The following is a 22937-nucleotide window of genomic DNA, read 5'->3' as shown; positions in this document are numbered from 1 at the left end:
TCCATCAGGGCCCTGTCATTCCACCCCGTGCCGGTGGCCAGAGTCCGGAACTCCAGCGCGAAATCCTGTGCGCTCCTCGTCTCCTGCCTTAAGTGAAACAGCCGTTCACCCGCCCTTGCCCTCTGGTGGGTGATCGAACACCGCCCGGAAGCGGCGGGGGAACTCTGGGTAATGGTCCCTCGCCGAGTCCGGGCCCTCCCAGACCGCGTTGGCCCACTCCAGGGCTTTACCCGAAAGGCAGGAGACGAGGACGTTGACACTCTCCTCTCCCGAGGGAGTCGGGTGAACGGTCGCGAGGTAAAGCTCCAGCTGGAGCAGGAATCCCTTACACCCGGCAGCCGTCCCATCGTAGTCCCTCGGGAGAGCGAGCCGAATCCTGCTGGGGCCAGATGCCGCCGGAGAAGGTGGTGGTGTAGGCTGGAGACGAGGTAGGGAGGCCGCTCCTTTCCCATCTCTCCATTCTCGCCAACACCTGATCCATCGCTGTCCCCAAACGGTGTAATACTAAACTAGCTCAAAATAACAGGACACCGGACTACAACAGTAGCCACAAAACCCCACTCAGATACAGTCCATGGAAAACCCACCTGTTAAAAATGAACTAAAGAAAATGCAACCCAAAACTAACTGACAGTCAAACGAAAACAATCCCGCACAAAAACCCAAAGGAATAGTTGAGATAAATACCCCCCCTAATTAACCAAAATGAAACCAGGTGAAACACAAAACAGACATAACCAAGAAAAGGAAAAAGGCAGCTAGTAGACCATCGACGACGACCGCAGAGCGCCGCCCGAACAGGGAGAGGAGCCACCATCGGTGGAAGTCGTGACAATGGGACTCTGTCACGGTTGTGTGTAGAGATGGACCAAGGCGCAGCGTGCTCTGAATTCCACATCTTTATTTTTGTTAAACTTACAAAAACAAAAAGGAAACCAACAACGAACATAAGAGGTACAGCATGCACTGGTCAAAACAAGATCCCACAAAACACAGTGGGGAAGTGGCTGCCTAAAGATGATCCCCAATCAGAGACAATGATAAACAGCTGCCTCTGATTGGGAACCATACCAGGCCAACATAGATAGGAACACCTAGATAGGAACACCCCCCCTAGTCACACCCCGACCTAACCAAAATAGAGAATAAAAAGGCTCTCTATGGTCAGGGCGTGACAGACTCCCATTCACTGCCGGTTGTGATACAGCCTGGAATTGGACCAGGGTCTGTAGTGCCTTAGACCGCTGCGCCACACCAGAGTATGATGCAACTTTTAACGGGAGAACCACTGTAGGGCTAACTTGGTTGTGGGGTACGTACAGTAGGGGTCATTTGTCTGTGGGGTACGTAGAGGTAATTTGGCTGTTGGTCAGTCACAAGATTCCTGTTTGTCCTTAAAGGCTTAACTACAGGCACAGTTTAGGGAATTGGGACCTTCGTTACTCATAACTGACACATACTTTCAAAATGACTACCTCCCTGGATGTGGTTTAAAGATACGTTCTTTCCCCTGGTGTTGAAACAGTGGACGGGTTGAGCCCATTAAACCTGACGTGTGTATGACACTGTTAACAGTCTTAGGAATGCTTTCTGAATGATGTTCAGGATATGTTGTTGACATGTTTTTGTTTGTGTTTACAGACATGGTGATGACCTGATAGTAACGCCTTTTGCTCAGGTAAATATGATCCCAGCTCACATGTCCTTAAACCCAGTCGCTAACACCCCTACATTCAGAACATCTGTGTCTTTCCATACTTGCTGGTGTAAGTAATGGCTAAACATGTTCTCTTTCTGTCCAGGTCCTCGCAAGCCTCCGAAGTGTAAGAAATAACTTCACAGTCCTGACCAATGTCCAATGTGCTTCAAACAAGTAAGTGTCCGGTGTTATTGTTTCTCTGACTTATTAAGAACACTACCTAATGAATTATGCATAAATAAATATACAAATGAGTCTCATGTCTGCTGTGGAGGACAATACACAGCAGCTGTAAATGTGTTGTAGTTTGTATCTCAATCCACAAGAGGGCAGTTGCTACCTATTCCACCCACTCTCGGCCTTGTCTTATTGGAGCTTTTCTCTTTGCATTTAAACTTGTTCACTGTTCAACGCATCATCAAATGAAATCAAATTGTATTTGTCACATGCGCACCCAACAACTGGTATAGACTTCACTGTGAAATGCTTGACAAAGTGGGGTTGGGATTCGTAAGATGTTGCCCTTCTCAGTCGCCGCCATCCTCAGGCTGTAGAACACATGAACTCAGAACACCGTCTTATTATTTTAAGTTTCCACTCCAGATTCCTTCTGCTCCTTGTGTTTTTCTATCGAAGGGTAATGTTAACGCCAGGCGAGAGGTAGTGCACTGCACAGCAGGATGTTAAACACATGCTTTCTCTTTTTCCTCATGAAAACACTTTAACTACGTCAAGCTATTAGGACACTGTATGAACTCTTTTTAAGCAGGTTAGCTGTGGGGTGATGGGAGAAAAACAACCCCTTTATCACAGACACAGATCATTCATATTTTAGTCAAATAAACAAAATACTAAATCTCATTTTAATTGGTGGAAGTACATTTATATGAGTAAATTCAACCTGATTTCAACTGCCATTTATGTAAATGATTATGTTGTGCTTGTTAAGTCATATTTTTGTTATAAGCCTGTCTGAAATGTCTAAAACATAATCCACACATTATAGGCAATGCATGAATCACATTCCTACAGTGGGGCAAAAAAAGTATTTAGTCAGCCACCAATTGTGCAAGTTCTCCCACTTAAAAAGATGAGAGAGGCCTGTAATTTTCATCATAGGTACACTTCAACTATGACAGACAAAAAGAGAGAAAAAAATCCAGAAAATCACATTGTAGCATTTTTAAGGAATTTATTTGCAAATTATGGTGGAAAATAAGTATTTGGTCACCTACAAACAAGCAAGATTTCTGGCTCTCACAGACCTGCTGTATTAATGGCACCTGTTTGAACTTGTTATCAGTATAAAAGACACCTGTCCACAACCTCAAACAGTCACACTCCAGACTCCACTATGGCCAAGACCAAAGAGCTGTCAACGGACACCAGAAACAAAATTGTAGACCTGCACCAGGCTGGGAAGACTGAATCTGCAATAGGTAAGCAGCTTGGTTTGAAGAAATCAACTGTGGGAGCAATTATTAGGAAATGGAAGACATACAAGGCCACTGATAATCTCCCTCGATCTGGGGCTCCATGCAAGATCTCACCCCATGGGTCAAAATGATCACAAGAACGGTGACCAAAGTAACAAAGCCTACCATCAGTAACACACTATGCCGCCAGGGACTCAAATCCTGCAGTGCCAGACGTGTCCCCCTGCTTAAGCCAGTACATGTCCAGGCCCGTCTGAAGTTTGCTAGAGAGCATTTGGATGATCCAGAAGAAGATTGGGAGAATGTCATATAGTCAGATGAAACCAAAATATAACTTTTTGGTAAAAACTCAACTCGTCGTGTTTGGAGGACAAAGAATGCTGAGTTACATCCAAAGAACACCATACCTACTGTGAAGCATGGGGGTGGAAACATCATGCTTTGGGGCTGTTTTTCTGCAAAGGGACCAGGACGACTGATCCGTGTGAAGGAAAGAATGAATGGGGCCATGTATCGTGAGATTTTGAGTGAAAACCTCCTTCCATCAGCAAGGGCATTGAAGATGAAATGTGGCTGGGTCTTTCAGCATGACAATGATCCCAAACACACCGCCCGGGCAACGAAGGAGTGGCTTCGTAAGAAGCATTTTAAGGTCCTGGAGTGGGTTCTCCATTGAGTTGATATTGCAGACTAATATTACAAAACAGAAAATGTGTATTATGTATGCATTTGTATGTAGGGCATCGTTCCTCCTGCATTCAGATATCACCTGACGGAGTCTGTATTGCTAATGGAGTCTAGCATGCAGTAAAGATACTGGAATACAATCTCTGTTCATAAAAAGCTTGTGTTGAATAGCCTGCCATATTGAAAACCAAAGTCTCCCTGACCTACATTCAGCTCTCACACAAACACACATCATGAACGCACCCTCACAGGAACACACACTGGGATTCTGCTCATTGTACTTTCAGACACACATACTTGCATGCACACATGTCATGCATACATGTTGGAATGCTGGAATGCACACAAACACTCACAGGCACACATACTTGCATGCATACATGTTGGAATGCTGGAATGCACACAAACACTCACAGACACACATACTTGCATGCATACATGTTGGAATGCTGGAATGCACACAAACACTCACAGACACACATACTTGCATGCATGCATGCTTGTAGGCGCACACACACTCTTGTAGACAAACACACTTTCATGCATGCACACACATGCACGGAGCGGCAGGTAGCCTCATGGTTAGAGTGTTGGTCCGGTAACCCATCAAATCCCGAGCTGACGAGGCAAAAATCTGTCCTTCTGCCCCTGAACAAGGCAGTTAACCCAATGTTCCTAGGCCATCATTGTAAATAAGAATTTGTTCTTAACTGACTTGCATAGTTAAATAAAAATATATGCACGCACGTAAACACACAGATCAGATCAGGCAGGTGTGCTTTGAGAGCAATTCCCCTTTTATTCTTCATTTATCAGCTGCCTTTCTTAATCTCTCTCTCTCTTTCCCGTCCTCTTCTCACTGTAATCCTCACGGACATGTTGGCCTCATTCTTATTCTCCTCTGTCTACCTCTCCTCTGTCTACCTCTCCTCTCTCTCCTCTCTGTCTCTCCTCTGTCTCTCCTCTGTCTCTCTTCTCGGTCCTTCCTCTCCTCTGTCTCTCCTCTCCTCTGTATCTCCTCTCCTCTGTCTCTCTTCTCTGTTTCTCCTCTCCTCTGTCTCTCCTCTCATCTGTCTCTCCTCTGTCTCTCCTCTCCTCTGTCTCTCCTCTCATCTGTCTCTCTTCTCTGTTTCTCCTCTCCTCTGTCTCTCCTCTCATCTGTCTTTCCTCTCCTCTCCCCTGTCTCTCCTCTGTCTCTCCTCTCCCCTGTCTCTCCTCTTTCTCTCCTCTCCCCTGTCTCTCCCCTGTCTCTCCTCTGTCTCTCCTCTCCCCTGTCTCTCCTCTGTCTTTCCTCTCCCCTGTCTCTCCTCTGTCTTTCCTCTCCTCTGTCTCTCCTCTCCCCTGTTTCTCCTCTCCCCTGTCTCTCCTCTGTCTCTCCTCTCCCCTGTCTCTCCTCTGTCTCTCCTCTCCCCTGTCTCTCCTGTCTTTCCTCTCCTCTGTCTCTCCTCTGTCTCTCCTCTCCCCTGTCTCTCCTCTGTCTCTCCTCTCCTCTGTCTTTCCTCTCCTCTCTGTCTTTCCTCTCCTCTGTCTCTCCTCTGTCTCTCCTCTCCCCTGTCTCTCCTCTGTCTCTCCTCTCCTCTGTCTTTCCTCTTCTGTCTCTCCTCTCCTCTGTCTCTCCTCTCTGTCTTTCCTCTCCTCCGTCTCTCCTCTCCTCTGTCTCTCCTCTCCTCTGTCTCTCCTCTGTCTCTCCTCTCCTTTGTCTCTCCTCTCATCTGTCTCTCCTCTCTGTCTCTCCTCTCCCCTGTCTGTCCTCTGTCTCTCCTCTCCTCTGTCTCTCCTCTCATCTGTCTCTCCTCGCTGTCTCTCCTCTCGTCTGTCTTCCTCTTCTCTGTCTCTCCTCTCCTGTCTCTCCTCTCCTCTGTCTCTCTTCTCCTCTGTCTCTCCTGTCTTTCCTCTCCTCTGTCTCTCCTCTGTCTCGCCTCTCTGTCTCTCCTCTCCCGTCTCTCCTCTCCTGTCTCTCCTCTCCTCTCTCTCCTCTCATGTCTTTCCTCTCCTCTGTCTCTCCTCTCTGTATCTCTTCTCTGTCTCTCCTCTCCCCTGTATCTCCTCTCCTCTGTCTCTCCTCTCTTCTGTCTCTCCTCTCTGTCTCTCCTCTGTCTCCCCTCTCTTTCTCCCCTCTCCTCTGTCTCTCATCTCCTCTGTCTCTCCTCTCCTCTGTCTCTCCACTCCTCTGTCTCTCCTCTCTGTCTCTCCTCTCCTCTGGTTCTCCTCTCTGTCTCTTCTCCTCTGTCTCTCCTCTCTGTCTCGCCTCTCTGTCTCTCCTCTCCCGTCTCTCTTCTCCTGTCTCTCCTCTCCTCTCTCTCCTCTCATGTCTCTCCTCTTCTCTGTCTCTCCTCTGTCTCTCCTCTGTCTCTCCTCTCTGTATCTCTTTTCTGTCTCTCCTCTCCCCTGTATCTCCTCTCCTCTGTCTCTCCTCTCTTCTGTCTCTCCTCTCTGTCTCTCCTCTGTCTCCCCTCTCTTTCTCCCCTCTCCTCTGTCTCTCATCTCCTCTGTCTCTCCTCTCTGTCTCTCCTCTCCTCTGTCTCTCCTCTCCTCTGTCTCTCCTCTCCTCTGTCTCTCCTCTCATCTGTCTCTCCTCTCTGTCTCTCCTCTCCCCTGTCTCTCCTCTCCTCTGTCTCTCCTCTCATCTGTTTCTCCTCTCTGTCTCTCCTCTCGTCTGTCTTCCTCTTCTCTGTCTCTCCTCTCCTCTATCTCTCCTCTCCTCTGTCTCTCCTCTCCTGTCTCTCCTCTCCTCTGTCTCTCTTCTCCTCTGTCTTTCCTGTCTCTCCTCTCCTCTGTCTCTCCTCTGTCTCTCCTCTGTCTCTCCTCTCTGTATCTCTTCTCTGTCTCTCCTCTCCCCTGTCTCTCCTCTCCTCTGTCTCTCCTCTCTTCTGTCTCTCCTCTCTGTCTCTCCTCTGTCTCCCCTCTCTTTCACCCCTCTCCTCTGTCTCTCCTCTCTTCTGTCTCTCCTCTCCTCTGTCTCTCCTCTCCTCTGTCTCTCCTCTCCTCTGTCTCTCCTCTCTGTCTCTCCTCTCCTCTGTCTCTCCTCTCCTCTGGTTCTCCTCTCTGTCTCCTCTGTCTCTCCTCTCTGTCTCCCCTCTCTGTCTCCCCTCTCCTCTGTCTCTCCTCTACTCTGTCTCTCCTCTCTGTCTCTCCCTCTCTGTCTCTCCTCTCCTCTGTCTCTCCTCTCCTCTGTCTTTCATCTCATAGTCTTACCAGATGTGGTTGGCCATATCAGAATGTTACGATGTGACTTAGGCCTATCAAAATGTATTTCATATCCATACTTATGTTCTCTGTTTCCTCAGGAGGTCCCCTGCGGCCACTCAGCCTCCCATCACAAGAGTCTGTCTGCCAGGTAAGAACACAATGCATCACTCTCTCCTGCAATGCACCTGGTGTCCCAAAGACAGGGATGTTAGTTTGCCTTTCCATATGTTTTCCTAAGCTTAAATCTTAAGATAATGTATCAATGTCAAGACCATTCTCTCGGTATCTCTTCTCTTTCAATCTCTCCCTTCTGTGTCTCTCCTCCAATGTCTGTCCCTCTCTCTTCTCTCTCCTCCTCCGTCTGTCCCTCTCTCTCTCAATCTCTCCCTACTGTCTCTCTCCTCCTCCGTCTGTCCCGCTCCCTGCCCTCTCCTCCTCTGTCTGTTCCTCTCTCTTCTCTTGCTATCTTGTCTACACTTGATCCCTGAGACCTCACCTACACCCTCAATCCCTCCCTTACCCCACACCTCTCACCCTCCCACACCCCTCCCTTTTCTCCTCCCTCATCCCCTCCCTCAACTCCTACCTCACCTCATCCCTCTCTCCCCTCTCATTTGCTCATACAGTATGCGTTGGCTGTCTTCCCTGGCTCTGTCATCAGTGTTAGTAACAACACCCCCACCCCCAAGCCTGTTTTTAGTCTGACTGCTCTGATGGGGGAGTACCAGGAAACCTCTCACTTCTCACTGAAAACACAACATCATGTGAATCCTGCTCATTGTGCTGTAATGGTGTAGAGACAATGATGTGTGTGTGTGTGTGTGTGTGTGTGTGTGTGTGTGTGTGTGTGTGTGTGTGTGTGTGTGTGTGTGTGTGTGTGTGTGTGTGTGTGTGTGTGTGTGTGTGTGTGTGTGTGTGTGTGTGTGTGTGTGTGTGTGTGTGTGTGACTATTGGACCACTGGCTGGACAAAGCAACCGTAGCTTTGTGTGTGTTTGCTCCTTCAGCGGACTGGAGAAGAAATGGGATACAGACAGACAAGGGGCCATTGTCTCTGTGCCCACATCTTATAAACACCTTGATAGAAACACACATGTGTGCATGACTGGGAACTCCTGACTGTGTCCTTGAGCTTCTATGATAGTGTCAGGAGGGCAGGCTGCCATAACGAGACGACTGTTTGTCACACACACACACATAGACACACAATCACAAACACACTCACACACCCTTGGCAAGACAAGACAGAGGATCTCTGAAAAATGTTGATTAAACATAGCAGGAGAAGTGTGGCTTTTCATTAGTTGTTAGCATCATAATCCAAGATGGCGTAGCAGTCGGACGTGTGTTTGTCTTGTCCTGTGTAAATAGTAGTTTTCCTCGTTTTTTTTGTATACATTTCGTATATATTTGAATCTCACTTTCCATCTACGAACTGAATATACTTTCCTGCAACCCTTCTTCCCCAATGTGGTACGGATCTGCTATTTTTTACACTTTGAAACCGGAACCCCCATCAGAAGCTAACCAGCTAACTAGCTACTAGCTAGTAGTCAGTTATCCACTGCTAGTGGTCTTCACTTTTAGCTCGGACACCAGCCAGCTTCAGCTCGGCCAATACCTGTCAGTCTGCACAGCGTGATATCAACCCAGAGCATACCGGACTGATTTTTCTCTACCACATCACCGGATTCCTGCCTTAAGCTCTGGACTATTACACCGGATCATCGCAGCCAGCTAGCTGCAACCGAGTGGCTGCTGCTGGCTAATGCCTCTGTCCCAAAGCAAGCACCAGTTAGCCTTGAGCTAGCCTTGAACTAGGCCCATCTCCCGACTGGCCGAAGAGCTAGTTAATTCGTGGGCTCCAATACCTCTTTTGCCAATTGGCCTGGACCCTTTATTGCCGACACAGAGCCCAGCCTTCCATCACGACTGGTCTGCCGATGTAATCGTCCAAGGTGGTTTCAGCAGGCTTTTCCATTCTAATTTCACCGAAGACCCATCTGCTAGCCCCGGCCCGCTAGCTTTCTGAATCTCCATGTCTCCAGCTCGCCTAGCATAGTAGCGACTACCGAACGGCTCCTTGACTCATCTATAGCTGCTCATTGGACACTATGATCACTCGGCTACACATGCCTCTCCCTAATGGCAATATGCCTTGTCTACTGCTGTTTCGGTAAGTTCGAGCTTCTACTTTTAAAAATCCACCTTTCCAGAAATAAGTCTCTCACCGTTGCTGCTTGTCCAGCTGTGCACTGGACACTATATGTGAATTGATTGCCCCCCATCTATCTTCAGAGTTCATACTGTTTGGTGACCTAAACTGGGATATGCTTAACACCCCGGCCGTCTTACAATCTAAATTAGATGCCCTCAATCTCACACAAATTATCAAGGAATCTACCAGGTACATACCTAAATCCGTAACCATGGGCACACTCATAGATATCATCCTGACCAACTTGCCCAGCGATCACTGCCTCATTGCCTGCATCCGTAATTATGTCCGTGGTCAAACGACCCAAATCCAGATATCTGATGTTCTGAAAGAGCTGCAAAATCTGGACCCCTACAAATAAGCCGGGCTAGACAATCTGGACACTCTCTTTCTAAAATTATCCGGCACAATTGTTCCGGCCTATTACTAGCCTGCTCAACCTTTCTTTCGTATCGTCTGAGATCCTCAAAGATTGGAAAGCTGCCACGGTCATCCCCCTCTTCAAAGGGGGAGACACTCTAGACCCAAACTGTTATAGACCTATATCCATCCTGCCCTGCCTTTCTTAAGTCTTCAAAAGACTGCATCCAATGACTGGAACGAATTGCAAAAATCACTGAAGCTAGAGACTTATATCTCCCTCACAAACTTTAACCATCAGCTGTCAGAGCAGCTTACTGATCATTGCACCTGTACATGGCCCATCTGTAAATAGCCCACCCAAATACCTCAAATACCTGTTATTTATTATTTGCTCCTTTGCACCCCAGTATCGCTACTTGCACACTCATCTTCTGCACATCTATCACTCCAGTGTTTAATTGCTAAATTGTCAATATTTCCCCACTATGGCCTATTTATTGCCTTACCTCCCTAATCTTAACGCATTTTTAACACACTGTAAATATACTTTTATATTGTGTTATTGACTGTACGTTTGTTTATTCCATGTGTAACTCTGTGTTGTTTGTGTCACACTGCTTTGCTTTATCTTGGCCAGGTCGCAGTTGTAAACGAGAACTTGTTCTCAACTGGCCTACCTGGTTAAATAAAGGTGAAATAAAAATAATGAAGGAGAATGGGATTCTGTTGAGTCTGCTGCTACAGACACGGCCATAACACAGTAACAGGGACTCATTGTCATTCCTCTCACATTGTTAAGAACAGTTTCAGTCATTGGACTTATAATACAAAGACTACAAGGACGGAGGAGTACACACACACACACACACACACACACACACACACACACACACACACACACACTGTATTACAAGGGCAGATTTAAATAGAGAAGGGGAAGTGCGTGATGTGTTTGTGTGTCATTCATCTGTGTGTGTGTGTGTGTGTGCATGTGTGTGTGTTTGTGTGTGTGTGCCAATGCATGCGTTTATGTGCATCCGTATGAGTAGGCCTACAAGTGTATTTCTGTATGTGCACAGTGTGCACATGTTTTTGAGTATGGTCCTGTGCATGTGTGTGTGTGTGTGTGTGTGTGTGTGTGTGTGTGTGTGTGTGTGTGTGTGTGTGTGTGTGTGTGTGTGTGTGTGTGTGTGTGTGTGTGTGTGTGTGTGTGTGTGTGTGTGTGTGTGTGTCTGTGGGCAGAGAGCTGTTCCTGTGTGACAGAGCTCCGGGGCCCTGATTGACGTCAGCCCGCCTGCATGTGGCTTTTGTTGACTTCCTGTCAGCGCAGATGGACAGACCGCCACTTCCCCTTTCTGAAGAGGGAGTGCTCGTCAGGTGCATGAGTATGTGTGTGTGTGTGTGAGAAGAATGAGTGTGTTTCCCATAAGCAGACTAGGCTATGACGATCACTATGACCTATTGAGTTAGGTACTGTGAGGTTTCATGTGCTTTTCTATCAGTACTTTTAGTTCATAGTCTCCTCACATCACAGGGTTCACTGAGTGCAGTGTTGAAGGGTTACGTGAAAAGGGTTATGGCTGGTAATTGCCAGCGACCTGACGATGCAATATTGGCATGATACTTAGGTGCCGATATGATATGTATTGTGATTCTCACGATTGTGATTCGATACTGTGATTTTATTGCGTTCCGAACATATTGCTCACCGTATGTCTTCTGCAGAGGAACAAGAGAGTCATGAGAAAACTAGTTTTGATCAGTCATGGAAATAAAAGTGCTGAAAACAAATTGGCTCCCTATTTAAAAAGCAGATGGAGAACAAGCTACAAAGGAAAAATACTGGAGTTTTGGTGCAGGTACAGACAACTAGCACAAAAATAATATTGCGATATTGTCCAAACAATACAATATATCATAAAAAAATAATATCCTAACATGTAACTGTAAAGATTTTTTCCCCATCACTAAAATTGTGAATGAAGTAGATTTTAATGGGAGGTGTTTTACCTTCATGGTTTCTCCTTGTGAATGATCAGGTAGAGCCACTCAACCAATCCTCCAATAATACACTTGTCCTCAATTGCTCAGGTTAGGTTAGGTTATATCTAAACTCAAGGTTAGTTGATGAGACTTCCACATATTGTAGCTGAAGGCGTTGACAGTGTTGTTGGTTACCTACTGCATAGCTACTCTGAATGATACCAGAGCCATTACACCACCCTGACTTCCATCTTACCATATTCCCATGCTCTGAGAGGTCACCTCCACTCTTCCACCTGTATCCCCCCACCCCTCCTCCACACACAAACCCTGCCCCCCCTCTATGACAGTGTGTGATGTAAGGCTTGCCAGACCCTTTCTTTGTCTGTCACACTGGAGACAATGAGACAGAGGGAAAGAGTGATTTCCTGTCCCATCCTTCCTCCGTCTGCTCCCCCTCTCTATTCGTCCGGCAGAGGGGAGGAAACGGAGGGCAGGAAGAGAGAAGCAGATTGATCCTGTTATTGGCCTGTTGTCCCTGTTGTAACGGAACACGACGGACAGACGGACGGAACCCAGGAGGTGTTTTTGTGTCTGACAGGCAGGGAAGCTGTGTGTGTGCGTGTGCGTGTGCGTGTGCGTGTGCGTGTGTGTGTGCGTGTGTGTGTGCGTGTGTGTGTGCGTGCGTGCGTGCGTGCGTGCGTGTGTGTGTGTGTGTGTGACTATTGGACCACTGGCTGGACAAAGCAACAGTAGCTTTGTGTGTGTTTGCTCCTTCAGCGGACTGGAGAATAAATGGGATGCAGACAGACAAGGGGCCATTGTCTCTGTGCCCACATCTTATAAACACCTTGATAGAAACACACATGCACAGATTTAACACTGATAAACACTCACACACTGGTCTGTGGCCTGCACACTCACAGCTCACACAATATCATGGCACGAGCTGCACTTAATGTTAGGGTCAGGCCTCAGCATAAAGCCTCAACATAGCCTATTCTGTTGTTGTGTATATTGTATAGTACAAAATGGAAATAACCAACACAGACTCCATAAGGTTATCAGGACATGATGTTCTTATCACAGTGATTGTGACAGGGCCGATATTGTCATGACTTCTCACCCTCACACTGAGTGGCACGTGCCATTTAGCGTTCACCACAGCAGCAAGGCAGGTAGGTAATTGGAAAAACCTCAATGCGGTTTTTCACAGTGGCCATGATGATGGACAGATACAGGGGAGAGATGAAGAAAGAGAGATAGAGGAGAGCAAGAGAAGAGAGAGAAAGGAGAGAGAGAGAAGAGAGATAGAGGAGAGAAAAAAGAGAAATAGAGGAGAGAGAGGAGAGATAGAGGAGAAACAGGAAGAGATAAGAGGAGAGAGAGAACAGAGTTAGAGGAGAGAAAGAGAGAAGAGAGAGGAGAGCAAGAGAAGAGAGATAGAGGAGAAACAGGAAGTGATAAGAAGAGAGAGAGAACAGAGTTAGAGGAGAGAGAGAGAGAGGAGAGCAAGAGAAGAGAGATAGAGGAGAGAGAGAGAGGTGAGCAAGAGGAGAGAAAGAGAGGTGAGCAAGAGAAGAGAGATAGAGGAGAGAAAGAAGAGAGTTAGAGGAGAGAGAAGAGAGATAGAGAGAAGAGATTTAGAGGAGAGAGAGAGAAGAAAGTTAGAAGTGAGATAGAGGAGAGAGAGAATAAAGAGAGAAGAGAGTTAGAGAAGAGAGAGAGGAGAGAGAGATGAGAGATAGAGAATTAGAGGAGCGAGAGAAGAAAGAGAGAAGTGAGATAGAGGAGAGAGGAGAGAGAGAAGGAAGAGAGATAAATGAGAGAGAGAAGAGAGATAGAGGAGAGAGATAAGAGAGATGGAGGAGAGAGAGGAGAGAGTTAGAGGAGAAAGATAGAGGAGAGAGAGAGAAGAGAGATAGTGAGATAGAAGGGAGTTAGAGGAGAGAGAGAGAGAAGAAAGAGAGAATAGAGATAAGAGAGAAAGAGAAGAGAGAGAGGAGAGAGTTAGAGGAGAGAGAGAGAGAGAGAGAAGAGAGAAAGAGAAGAGAGAGGAGAGAGTTGGAGGAGAGAGAGAGGAGAGAGATCATCACTGATGACAATCAGAACAGATTGGGGAGGTCCACTCGCTTCACGGATTCTTGTGTATTTCACAACCTGATCTCATAGTTTCACTTCAGAATTTGACCCATTAATTCTGTGTGGTTACAGGGTTAATTCCGCATGGTTACAGGGTTAAAACCGAAATTACTCAACGTGTTAAGTTTAGGTATTCATTCCGAGTTGTTAAGGTTAGGGGCTATGGTTTGGGGAAGGTAAGAAAATAATAAGTATCATCAAGTACTCTCCCTGCTTGCTAGAGAACTGTGAGCTGCCTTGGCTGAGTGGTCTAAGCAGCACACTCTGGCTCTGAACCTTGTGAGTTTGTTTATTTTGGGATTTTTCTTTTGACCAGCCTGGTATTTAACACCACAGGAATGTTGCTGTTGTGTTGTTGTGATGGTCAGACATGACGAAGGCATCAGTGCTCTGTCATAGTTCTAGAGTCGTAGAGGAAATGTTTTCCCTCTGCGTTGGCTGTACTATGTTAACGGGAAAACACATAGGTAGGAGCAGAGGAAACAGCAGAGGGAACACCCCTTATCCACATCGATGGAACAGCAGTGGAGAGGGTAGTAAGTTTTAAATTCCTCGGCATACACATCACAAACACTGAATTGGTCCACCCACACAGACAGCATCGTGAAGAAGGCGCAGCAGCGCCTCTTCAACCTCAGGAGGCTGAAGAAATTCGGCTTGTCACCAAAAGCACTCACAAACGTCTACAGATGCACAATCGAGAGCATCCTGGCGGACTGTATCGCCGCCTGGTACGGCAACTGCTCCGCCCATCTTTATGTGCATATTCTTTATCCCCTTACACTTGTGTGTATAAGACAGTAGTTTTGGAATTGTTAGTTAGATTACTTGTTGGTTATTACTGCATTGTCGGAACTAGAAGCACAAGCATTTCGCTACACTCGCATTAACATCTGCTAACCATGTGTATGTGACAAATAACATTTGATTTGATTTGTAGGAGCAGGCTTCCTGATAGGTCGACCCAGCGATGAAATTGCCTCCGACAGGAACCACAGGGTGGGAAAAAGCCTGTGTGACTGTGTGCGTGCGCGTGTATGTGTGTGTGCGCGTGTGTGTGAACAGGCCTGTGAACCTACAGGCTTCATTCAAACACTGTGTGTTTGGCTATTCAGCTCTATAGAAAGGTGTTAACAATCTGGCTTTTAGGTGAAAGTCCCATTGTAAAGTCCATTGTTAGACTATTTATCTATGAGGAAGGACTCTAGCATGACATTTTCCCAATGAGAGGCCCTACGTGCTATTTCAAACCTAAGCTCAGGAGTAGTGTTTGCTTTGGCATGTAAAGCCTAGTCTACGTATGGCTAAAGTGATGTAGGATCTTAATTTGATCACCCTGTTGTATTTGAGGTTTTTATAGGCTTCTGAAGTTTATCATTTCCACTTTGAAATTTCACCAAAAAATGTCCATTCATTATAATCCACTTAATAATTCAAATGTCCTGTTGCTGCAGGATTATTTTCCTGCTGTAGCAAACTGGCTCAAATTAAGATTCTACATACAGTATGTAGGAGTGTTATGCAATAGAGTTAGACACATGGACAGGCATGCACACACGTATACATCGTAGAGTACAAGCCTGTTCCCAGGATAAGACATTCATTTGTCCAATAAAGAGAGCCAGAGACTCTCTTGAACATGCTTGATGACTTTGCCAGGCTTGCCAAGTTCTGCCAACCCTTAAAGAACAAAGTGGTCTTTCTCAGATCCAGATTCCCCAACACTTTCCTCACAGGCACACAAACAGGAACACTTAGGAACACTCCCATTCTTCTAATAGCTGTCATTGAATGGAGTGAAGTCTGGAGCTAAGGTAAGCTGTGTAGTAAAACAGGAGAGAGGTAAAGATAAAGACAGCCCCTGATACATTTGGTTGTCCCCTATCGAGGCTCCTCTTTCTCTAAGACCATCCCCAGATGACCCTTAGAGCATCAGTCACATATCTGGTGTTCGCCCCTTTCAGTCTTAAAGCTCCAGGAAATCACTGAACCGTCTTGGAATAACGGCTTAATGTGGTTTACATTAAACCCTATGTGTTGAGTCTTGACTTAACCAGTTAAACACGGCACGCAGTAGATTTAAGGCATAAGAATGTGTTGCCCTATCGTCGTCGTCGTCGTTTTGTAATATTCAGAACCGTCTGTTTGTGTTCAAGGCCCTTTATATCTTACGGTGGAATAAGTACCTTTCTCTGAATTCAATCAAGTTTGGACTCTTTTTAAATAACACTTCATATGGCTGTTTTCTTTTAGATCTGGGTGCGCGCGTGTGTGTGTGCGCGCGTGTGTGTGTGTGCGTGTGTGTGTGTGCGTGCGTGTGCGTGCGTGCGTGATTGTTCTCAAAGCCCTGTTCTGTAGCTGTGCCAGTGTTCCTATAATACATGCCCAGGATGTAATGACCTGATCCCCGACCAGACAGGGAATAAAGAGTTACTCATCATCAGGCAGTTTATGACTGTTTCTTAATACTCCCATCCTGGACTGACCCTGCTGCTAACACAGTGTTGGTATGCAGGAATGCAACAGAGGTCACTGAGGGAAGAGAGAGAAAGGAAGGACTGATGAGAGGGCGTCAGAGATGGTCCAGGCTGCATACAGAGTCCTCCGCACACTGTAGGCTGCAACCTGCAACCTGTTTCCCTGTCTTTGGGCTGGAAACAGCTGTAAAACGAGTTATAGCCTTTTCACTGTAGGCTGCAACCTGCAACCTGTTTCCCTGTCTTTGGGCTGGAAACAGCTGTAAAACGAGTTATAGCCTTTTCACTGTAGGTTGCAACCTGTTTCCCTGTCTTTGTGCTGGAAACAGCTGTAATGCAAGTTATAGCCTTTTCACTGTAGGCTGCAACCTGCAACCTGTTTCCCTGTTTTTAGGCTGGAAACAGCTGTAAAGCGAGTTATAGCCTTTTCACTGTAGGCTGCAACCTGTTTCCCTGTGTAAAACAAGTTATAGCCTTTTCACTTTAGGCTGCAACCTGTTTCCCTTTGTGCTGGAAACAGCTGTAATGCAAGTTATAGCCTTTTCACTGTAGGCTGCAACCTGCAACCTGTTTCCCTGTTTTTAGGCTGGAAACAGCTGTAAAGCGAGTTATAGCCTTTTCACTGTAGGCTGCAACCTGCAACCTGTTTCCCTGTCTTTGGGCTGGAAACAGCTGTAAAACGAGTTATAGCCTTTTCACTTTAGGCTGCAACCTGTTTCCCTGTCTTTGGGCTGGAAACAAACAAGTTATAGCCTTTTCACTGTAGGCTGCAACCTGCAACCTGTTTCCCTGTCTTTGGGCTGGAAACAGCTGTAGTTATAGCCTTTTCACTGTAGGCTGGCAACCTGTTTCCCTGTCTTTGTGCTGGAAACAGCTGTAAAACAAGTTATAGCCTTTTCACTTTAGGCTGCAACCTGCCTGTCTTTGTGCTGGAAACAGCTGTAAAACAAGTTATAGCCTTTTGTAGGCTGCAACCTGTTTCCCTGTCTTTGGGCTGGAAACAGCTGTAATGCAAGTTATAGCCTTTTCACTGTAGGCTGCAACCTGCAACCTGTTTCCCTGTTTTTAGGCTGGAAACAGCTGTAAAGCGAGTTATAGCCTTTTCACTGTAGGCTGCAAGGTTTTGCTGGAAACCTGTTTCTTTTCACTGTCTTTGGGCTGGAAACAGCTGTAAAGCGAGTTATAGCCTTTTCACTGTAGGCTGCAACCTGCAACCTGTTTCCCTGTCTTTGGGCTGGAAACAGCTGTAAAGCGAGTTATAGCCTTTTCACTGTAGGTTGCAACCTGTTTCCCTGTCTTTGGGCTGGAAACAGCTGTAATGCAAGTTATAGCCTTTTCACTGTAGGCTGCAACCTGTTTCCCTGTCTTTGGGCTGGAAACAGCTGTAAAGCGAGTTATAGCCTTTTCACTGTAGGTTGCAACCTGTTTCCCTGTCTTTGGGCTGGAAAGTGTGTTTGTGTTTTTCGAGTCTGTTCTTCAAGAATGTGAAACAATGTTGTGTCTGTTTTTCATGAAATCATAAATGGCTGTTTTTTTCTTTTTGTTTCTTTGTTTCTTCTAGGCTATTAAATATGCACATGTTTTTCATTTATTAATACATGTGTTAGTAGGTCAGTACAATTTCAAGTAATCCACCCAACCCTGTTTTATTCTGTCTACAAGGAAGGCAGTGAATGGAGTGCATGCTTCCTTTGACTTCCTGAGCATGCAGCTCAGATACATTTTTAGAGACAAATACAGTGCATTCAGAAAGTGCATTCCACATTTCCCCATAATGACAAAGCAAAAACAGGTCAAATGTTTTATTTAAAAATGTGTTTAAAAATTAAAAAAAATATATATATTTACATAAGTATTCAGACCCTTTGCTATGAGACTTGAAATTGAGCTCAGGTGCATCCTGTTTCCATTGATCATCCTTGAGAGTTTCTACAACTTGATTGGAGTCCACCTGTGGTAAATTCAATTGATTGTACATGATTTAGAAAGGCACACACCTGTATATATCAGGTCCCATAGTTGACAGTGCATGTCAGAGCAAAAACCAAGCCATGAGGTCTTTGGAATTGTCCGTAGAGTTCCGAGACAGGATTGTCTCGAGGCACAGATCTGGGGAAGGGTACCAAAAACGTTCTACAGCATTGAAGGTCCCCAATAACACAATGGACTCCATCATTCTGAAATAGAAGAAGTTTGGAACCACCAAGACTCTTCCTACAGTTGGCCACCTGGCCAAACTGAGCAATCGGCAGAGAAGGGCCTTGGTCAGGGGAGGTGACCAAGAAACTGATGGTCACTCTGACAGAGCTCCAGAGTTCTTCTGTGGAGATGGGAGAACCTTTCTGAAGGACAACCATCTCAGCAGCACTCCAAGATTGAAATCTTTGGCCAGAATGCCAAGCGTCACATCTGGAGGAAACCTGGCACCATCCCTATGCTGAAGCATGGTGGTGGCAGAATCATGCTGTGGGGATGTTTTTCAGCGGCAGTGGACTGGGAGACTAGTCAGGATCGAGGGAAAGAATAACAGAGCGAAAAAGAGAGAGATCCTTGATGAAAACCTACTCCAGAGCACTCAGGACCTCAGACTGGGGTGAAGGTTCACCTTCTAACAGGACAATGACCATAAGCACACAGCCAAGACAACCCAAAAGTGGCTTCGGGGCAAGTGTGTCCTTGAGTGGTCCAGCCAGAGCCCGGACTTGAACCCGATCGAACATCTCTGGAGAGACGTGAAAATAGCTGGGCAGCAACGCTCTCCATCCAACCTAACAGCGCTTGAGAGGATCTGCAGAGAAGAAATGGGAGAAACTCCCCAAATACAGGTGTGCCAAGCTTGTAGTGTCATACTCAAGAAGATCCGAGGCTGTAATCACTGCCAAAGTTGCTTCAACAAAGTACTGAGTAAAGGTTCTGAATACTTATGTAAATGTGATATTTCAGGTTTTTATTTTTAGTTAACATTTCTTAAAACCTGTTTTTGCTTTGTCATTATAGGCTATTGTGTGTAGATTGATGAGGGGAAAACACGATTTAATCAATTTTATAATAAGGCTGTTACGTAACAAAATGTGGGGAAAAAGTCAAGGATACTTGTATGTGTTTAAACAGCCAGCCCTTCTTGTCCACACATAGCATTGTGACTTTATTTACCTGTCATAGTGACAGGCTCCTATATTTGACAGGCCCAGTTGGAGGTGAGGAGAAGCCACGGGTACGGGTGATAATACACCCCGCCCTGGGTGCACCTGTCTGGGGTTTCTCACTGACACAGAGGTGGCCATCTGCCATTGACTGAGGTTCCCCTCATGCCCACAGCGATGCATATTCAGGAATACACACACACTCATACACATAGAAACAGTGGTGGAAAAAGTACCCTATTGTAATACTTGAGTAAAAGTATAGATACCTTAATAGAAAGTTACTAAAGTAAAAGTGAAAATTCCCCACTAAAATACTACTTGAGTAAAAGTCTAAAAGTATTTGGTTCTAAATATACTTAAGTATCAAAAGTAAATGGAATTGATAAAATATAATTTAAAATTCCTTATATTAGTCTAAGCAGACGGCACCATTGTCTTGTTTTTAAAATTGACTGAGAGCCAATGGGCACACAACAACACTCAGAAATAATTTACAAAGGATGCAATAGTGTTTAGTGAGTCCGACAGACCAGAGGCAGTAGGAATGATCACGTGATCTCCTGCCAAGTTGGTAAATTTAACAATTTTCCTGTCCTGCTAAGCATTCAAAATGTAACTGGTACTTTTGGTTGTCAGGGAAAATGTATGGAGTAAAAAGTACAATATTTTCTTTAGGAATGTAGTGAAGTAAAAGTAAAAGTTGGCAAACATAAATAGTAAAGTACAGATACCCTAAAAAATGACTTAAGTAGGACTTTGAAGTATTTTGACTTAAGTACTTTACATCACTGGTAAAAAGTACACTATTCTCTTCAGGAATGTAGTGAAATAAAAGTAAAATATAAATAGTAAAGTACAGATACCCCAAAAAATTACTTAAGTGGTACTGTAAAGTATTTCTACTGAAGTACTTTACACCACTGCATACAAGCGCACACAAGCACAGCTGACTGATCTTGAGCATTCTTCCTTTGCCCTCACACACTCATAATTAAGAAGTGATGACACTATCAGACATCTGCCCTTCTCATGGTATCCTTGTTGGCATCAGCAGTGGGTCCTATGGCACGTCTAGTCTGTCTGAATGCCACAGCTATCTCTAACACAGCACGTCTGCTAAATACCATACCAGCACCCCATGCACCGCTGCCCGTTGCTAGTGCGATTATTATTCCTGCTGTCCACTGGTGATCAGACCCCGTGTGTTTTCCAGTAAGGACAAATACACTTAAGTATGCCATATTGTGAAAAATGCTTGGTACCCCTGCCCCAGGGGACTGCGTGTTGGGAAACAGCAGGTCTGTATCGTCGGCCCACTTTCCTCCAGCCCTGTATTTCTGTCCTCTGTGTTTAATATTACCTACTGTCAGTCAGTCTTTACTGCTTCCCACTCACAGGCCACTGAAGGAGCAGGTAACTAGGCAGAGTTCTCTGGTAGCCAGGCATAGTTCTCTGGTAGCCAGGCATAGTTCTCTGGTAGTCAGGCATAGTTCTCTGGTAACCAGGCAGAGTTCTCTGGTAATCAGGCATAGTTCTCTGGTAATCAGGCATAGTTCTCTGGTAGCCAGGCATAGTTCTCTGGTAACCAGGCATAGTTCTCTGGTAGCCAGGCAGAGTTCTCTGTAGCCAGGCATAATCAGCATAGTTCTCTGGTAATCAGGCAAGGTTCTCTGGTAGTTCTCTGTTCTCTGGTAGCCAGGCAGAGTTTTCTGGTAGCCAGGCAGAGTTTTCTGGTAACCAGGCATAGTGGAGCAAAAGTGAAACCCTAGAGAGACTCGGGTGTTTATGATGGCTGACTGATTTAGGCTACTAGTCTAGCTGACGGGAAGAGAGGAGCCAGGTCAGGCTGCTCCCTGTTCTCTGGTAGCCAGGCATGGTGGGCCAGGTAGTCCCTGTTCTCTGGTAGCCAGGCATGGTGGAGCCAGTTGCTCTCTGGTAGCCAGGCAGGCAGGTCAGGCTGCTCCCTGTTCTCTGGTAACCAGGCATAGTGGAGCAAAAGTGAAACCCTAGAGAGACTCGGGTGTTTATGATGGCTGACTGATTTAGGCTACTAGTCTAGCTGACGGGAAGAGAGGAGCGAGGTCAGGCTGCTCCCTGTTCTCTGGTAGCCAGGCATGGTGGAGCCAGGTCAGGCTGCTCCCTGTTCTCTGGTAGCCAGACATGGTGGGGCCAGGTCAGGCTGCTCCCTGTTCTCTGGTAGCCAGGCATGGTGGAGCCAGGTCAGGCTGCTCCCTGTTCTCTGGCAGCCAGACATGGTGGAGCCAGGTCAGGCTGCTCCCTGTTATCTGGTAGCCAGGCATGGTGGAGCCAGGTCAGGCTGCTCCCTGTTCTCTGGTAGCCAGGCATGGTGGAGCCAGGTCAGGCTGCTCCCTGTTCTCTGGTAGCCAGGCATGGTGGAGCCAGGTCAGGCTGCTCCCTGTTCTCTGGTAGCCAGGCATGGTGGAGCCAGGTCAGGCTGCTCCCTGTTCTCTGGCAGCCAGACATGGTGGAGCCAGGTCAGGCTGCTCCCTGTTCTCTGGTAGCCAGGCATGGTGGAGCCAGGTCAGGGCTGCTAGCCCTGGGGCCAGGTCAGGCTGCTCCCTGTTATCTGGTAGCCCAGACAGGCTGCTCCCTGTTCTCTGGTGGAGCCAGGTCAGGCTGCCAGGTCCTGCTCCCTGTTATCTGGTGGAGCCAGGCATGGTGGAGCCAGGTCAGGCTGCTCCCTGTTCTCTGGTAGCCAGACAGCCAGGTCAGGCTGGTTCTCTGGTAGCCAACATGGTGGAGCCAGGTCAGGCTGCTCCCTGTTCTCTGGTAGCCAGACATGGTGGAGCCAGGTCAGTTCTCTGGTAGCCAGGCATGGTGGAGCCAGGTCAGGCTGCTCCCTGTTCTCTGGCAGCCAGACATGGTGGAGCCAGGTCAGGCTGCTCCCTGTTATCTGGTAGCCAGGCATGGTGGAGCCAGGTCAGGCTGCTCCCTGTTCTCTGGTAGCCAGGCATGGTGGAGCAAAGTGAAACCTTAGTGACGGTTAACTCATCTAGCCTGTTAACTGGAACTGGCTTCTGGTCTCGCTCTGACAAGTGTCTTGTTCCATACAAACTGAATGGAATCAACATTGCAAGCATGTGTCCATAACTCTGACAAGGGTTTTTCTCCCAAAAAGTGTTTGTATGTGAATTTAAATGGAATGTGTATGTTTGAGTGTGAGTGTCATTGTGATTAATACATGTTTTCATTGTCAGTACAGTCACATCCCTAGAACCAGAGTTCCTGAAGTTGGATAAACAGCATGGACTTGCCTTGAGTGGTTCCAGAGAAGTGAAGAGTGAAAAGGCAGACATGTGATGTGATCACTGGGTGGTGTGTTCATATGGCCCCCTGTGGCCCTGGGTCTGTTGCAGGGTCTCGTGGGCAGAGCCAAACAAGGCTTCACTAGAAAGGAGCCATGTCTGGCTGGAGGAAAGCACAGGGCTGGAGGCTGCTAGCAATGGTTTCTCTGATGGATTAGTTGGTATTATTCTGTAATATACACGGCATGAACTTAGGATCAACTTCTCAACTTTTTGGTGTGTGTGTGCGTGCGTGCATGTGTGCGTGTGTGTGTGTAAGTGTGTGTGTAAGTG

The 22937-nt window shown here is 46.6% G+C and overlaps 1 protein-coding gene across 1 annotated transcript in view; it reads left to right on the top strand.

The window, feature by feature from the left end:
• The window catches only part of pde4ba (phosphodiesterase 4B, cAMP-specific a), a 112904-nt gene that overhangs the window by 26902 nt on the left and 63065 nt on the right, over nt 1-22937 (top strand). Inside the window, exons 3-5 of the mRNA XM_064935923.1 lie at nt 1642-1678; nt 1803-1873; nt 7110-7159. Coding sequence (XP_064791995.1) covers nt 1642-1678; nt 1803-1873; nt 7110-7159 — 158 coding nt within the window. The remainder of the gene's footprint in view (nt 1-1641; nt 1679-1802; nt 1874-7109; nt 7160-22937) is intronic.

This window comes from Oncorhynchus masou, chromosome 24 (genome assembly GCF_036934945.1).
Source record: "Oncorhynchus masou masou isolate Uvic2021 chromosome 24, UVic_Omas_1.1, whole genome shotgun sequence".
NCBI classification, from domain to species: Eukaryota; Metazoa; Chordata; class Actinopteri; order Salmoniformes; family Salmonidae; genus Oncorhynchus; species Oncorhynchus masou.
The sequence above is the reverse complement of the archived record's forward strand: the minus strand, read 5'-3'. Positions and strand labels throughout refer to the sequence as shown.